The following is a 3,066-nucleotide window of genomic DNA, read 5'->3' as shown; positions in this document are numbered from 1 at the left end:
CGCATCCAAGAAGGTAAAAGCTGAACTTGAATCCAAATCTAAGGGTTCTTCTACATCAACATCTTCTCACGACAAAAACAAAGACAAGACGGAAGACGGTAATGCTAAGATTGCATATGTTGCTATGTCTTCTACTTCTTCATGTGACACATCACTTGTGGTAATCAAAGATCTTGATACGCATACTGCGGATGAGTGGATTGCCGCTGCCGACAGTGGTGCTACCTCTCACATGACGAATAGTTCTTTCTTATTGGAAAACTATAAGTCTATCTCTTCATCAGTACACATTGGTGATGCTTCGTCTCTCCCTGTGATTGGTATTGGTGATGTTTCTTTTGGAGATGCTATCTTACATGATGTTTTGCATGTGCCTAAGATGTCTGCCAACTTATTTTCTATCTCTAAGGCTACTTCTAAAGGTCTTGTGGTTTACTTTGATGATGAAGTGATTGAAATCATTGATAGACAGTCACTTTCTTGTGTGGCACATGGTTCTCAAAATGCTGGGATTTATCATATAAGCTCTTTTACAGCACAGTTGCCACCACATGAGTCTCATCTTCATCAATTATTTGCTTCTCCTAAAGCACTTGTTTCTAATGAAGATAGTGATCTATGGCATTTCCGCTTTGGCCATGTTCCTCTTACTACTTTGCAACATCTTGTCTCACATGACATGGTTACAGGTCTACCAAAGCTTCAGAAACCTCGCCATCATATTTGTTCTTCTTGTGCTCAAGGAAAGCAACATCGGGCTTCTTTTCCAGAGGAGGCTACTCATAGGGCCACACACATACTTGAGCTTATTCATGCTGATCTTGCAGGACCTATGGAAGTACAATCGCTTCCAAGTATTATATGCTTCTTGTGGATGACTTCTCTCGCAAATCATGGATTTATTTCTTACCTAAGAAGTTTGATGCTCTTTCTCAAATTCTGAATCACCTTGGATGTTCATGTACTTCGACACTCATCTACTCAGATTCACAGAGTGCTATTGCTTTAGCAAAAAATCTAGTTATTTGAGGACGATCCAAACACATTGATGTTCATTTTCATTTTGTTCGTGATTGGATTTCTGAAGGTTGCATTCAGCTTGAGTATTGTCCTACCAAAGATAATGTTGCTGATTTGTTTACTAAGCCTCTTCCTCGACCTACCTTGGATTATCTTTTTCAGCGCATTGGCGTTGGCGTTGGTCCTCCCATCTGGACTTGAAGAGGAGGTGTTGGATAGGTGTCATCTCCAGATGGTGTCACGCTAGTGGCACACTCTTTAGCCTCTAGGCATTTTTGGGATTTATAGCATTCATTTCCATTTTTTCCTATTTACACACATTTTTGGGTGGAGGAACTTTCCTATATATATGAGGCATTGTAGTTCATTTCTAATAAAGTTGGCTAGTGGTTCATTGATGAGTTCTTGAGTACATTGTCTCTTCTCTCATCTCTTCTTTCTCACAATAGTGCTTTAGGAGGACGCTTTGTGCTAGCTTGAAAGTTAGAACTTACAAGTTCTCCTTTGGGGGCATGCTATTATAGATTTGTTCAAATAGATCATTTGACAATTCATATACATTAGGCTCACCTTCTACCGAGCACATCGGAAACCTGATGCATCGCACTAGGTGGGAGTAGATAAAAGCAGGGGGCTTGTCATCCAAAAGAACGTAGGTGTCATCTTAGCCATTTACCTTGTCGTTCGTAGAAGAGTCCCTCAATGACAAATGAGTTATTTTGAATACGGTTATGCCATTCATCCCTTTCAGATTTGATGGTCAAGCGCTTGGTTTTAGTGCACTTCAAGATGTAGAAGTCTGCACCTGGCTCTTCTGCATTCACTGCAAAGTTCTGGCCAACCATCAAGGCATCACTTAGGTCGTCATGGTGGCCAGCATACATGGGGGCTCCTGGTAACTCATCATCGTTGGATGCTTCTCCATCATTTTGAACATTGACAGTCGGTTGTATTTGCAAGTATTGCCACCTCTCAACATGGTCCTTGTTTACACATCTCCTCCATTGGCCTTTCATGCATGCATGGCAAAAGCAGGACAATGGTTTGCACCGTAGCCCGTGCATATCTGATTGACTGTAGCCGTTGACACAGTGGAAGGATCGAGACCCTTTGATCCGCATGCAATCCCACTCTCTATCTCTGTCTACATCACCGAGCTTGACCTCACAGAATCTACGATTGACTTTCTTCCCTGTCAATGGACATTCTTTCTTGAGGGTTGCATTGAGGAATGCCACCACACTTGAAGTGTTATGTAACACCCATCCGTCAGATTCAGCTGCTCCTGTGTGAGAGCTCTTTTGAGCACCGCACCAGCCCCATCGTGCTCTCCCTTCCCATGGCCGAATGCGAAGAAACTGTGCATCATCTCAATACCTGTCATATTGAAGTATCGGGCTACAAAATAGAAAGGGTGCCTTGCTTTGAATTGTGAAGCAGTGCCATCACCACACCCAGTGTCACTTGACATTGCATCCTTGAGCTTTCAGCCACTCATTGTGCAAAAGAAAGCAGTGCTACACAAACACAGTGTCGTGGATTTTTTCATCAAAGATGTAGAAGTGGGTTGTCTTCCGAATGGTACCAAGCACATCACGCAGGTACAAAATGTGGACCAAGATTGTCACCTGAGTTGAATACCAATGCATTGACTGAATTTCATTCTGCACCTTGAAGGAGTAATTCTCTGCAAAATCCACTATCGACACCACTACATCATCTAGAAATTTATCCAAACACTCTTTGAATTGTTCAGCTTGCCATCTATACTTATAATTGTGTTTGATGAAGTTTCCCAATTTGCTTTGAAGCAAGGAAGTGAAAGTCCTCGGGCTGACTTGGCGAACAACAAGATCTTTCTGAGTTTTTGCTTGACCGTTCTCATGCACTTCCTGTGTAGGAACGTCATCAAAAAGCTTGACAGTCATCATAGAGATGTCATCGCTTTTTTCATGTGGACACAAGGAGATCTATTTAATGCCACAATGTTGGCATGTACCCAAAAGACATTGTCTACGGTGATAAGCACAGTCAATGGGTTTTGGG

The 3,066-nt window shown here is 42.2% G+C and overlaps 1 protein-coding gene across 1 annotated transcript; it reads right to left on the bottom strand.

The window, feature by feature from the left end:
• Positions 1-1,510: 1,510 nt before the first annotated feature.
• Positions 1,511-2,036, bottom strand: LOC147614232 (uncharacterized). The gene is given in 2 exon segments (XM_086780491.1): positions 1,511-1,705; positions 1,707-2,036. Coding segments are annotated over 2 exon segments (525 nt in total).
• Between the last annotated feature and the right edge of the window lie 1,030 nt (positions 2,037-3,066).

This window comes from Cibotium barometz, chromosome 42, assembly GCF_041138505.1.
Source record: "Cibotium barometz isolate CiBa-2024 chromosome 42, ASM4113850v1, whole genome shotgun sequence".
NCBI classification, from domain to species: Eukaryota; Viridiplantae; Streptophyta; class Polypodiopsida; order Cyatheales; family Cibotiaceae; genus Cibotium; species Cibotium barometz.
The sequence above is the reverse complement of the archived record's forward strand: the minus strand, read 5'-3'. Positions and strand labels throughout refer to the sequence as shown.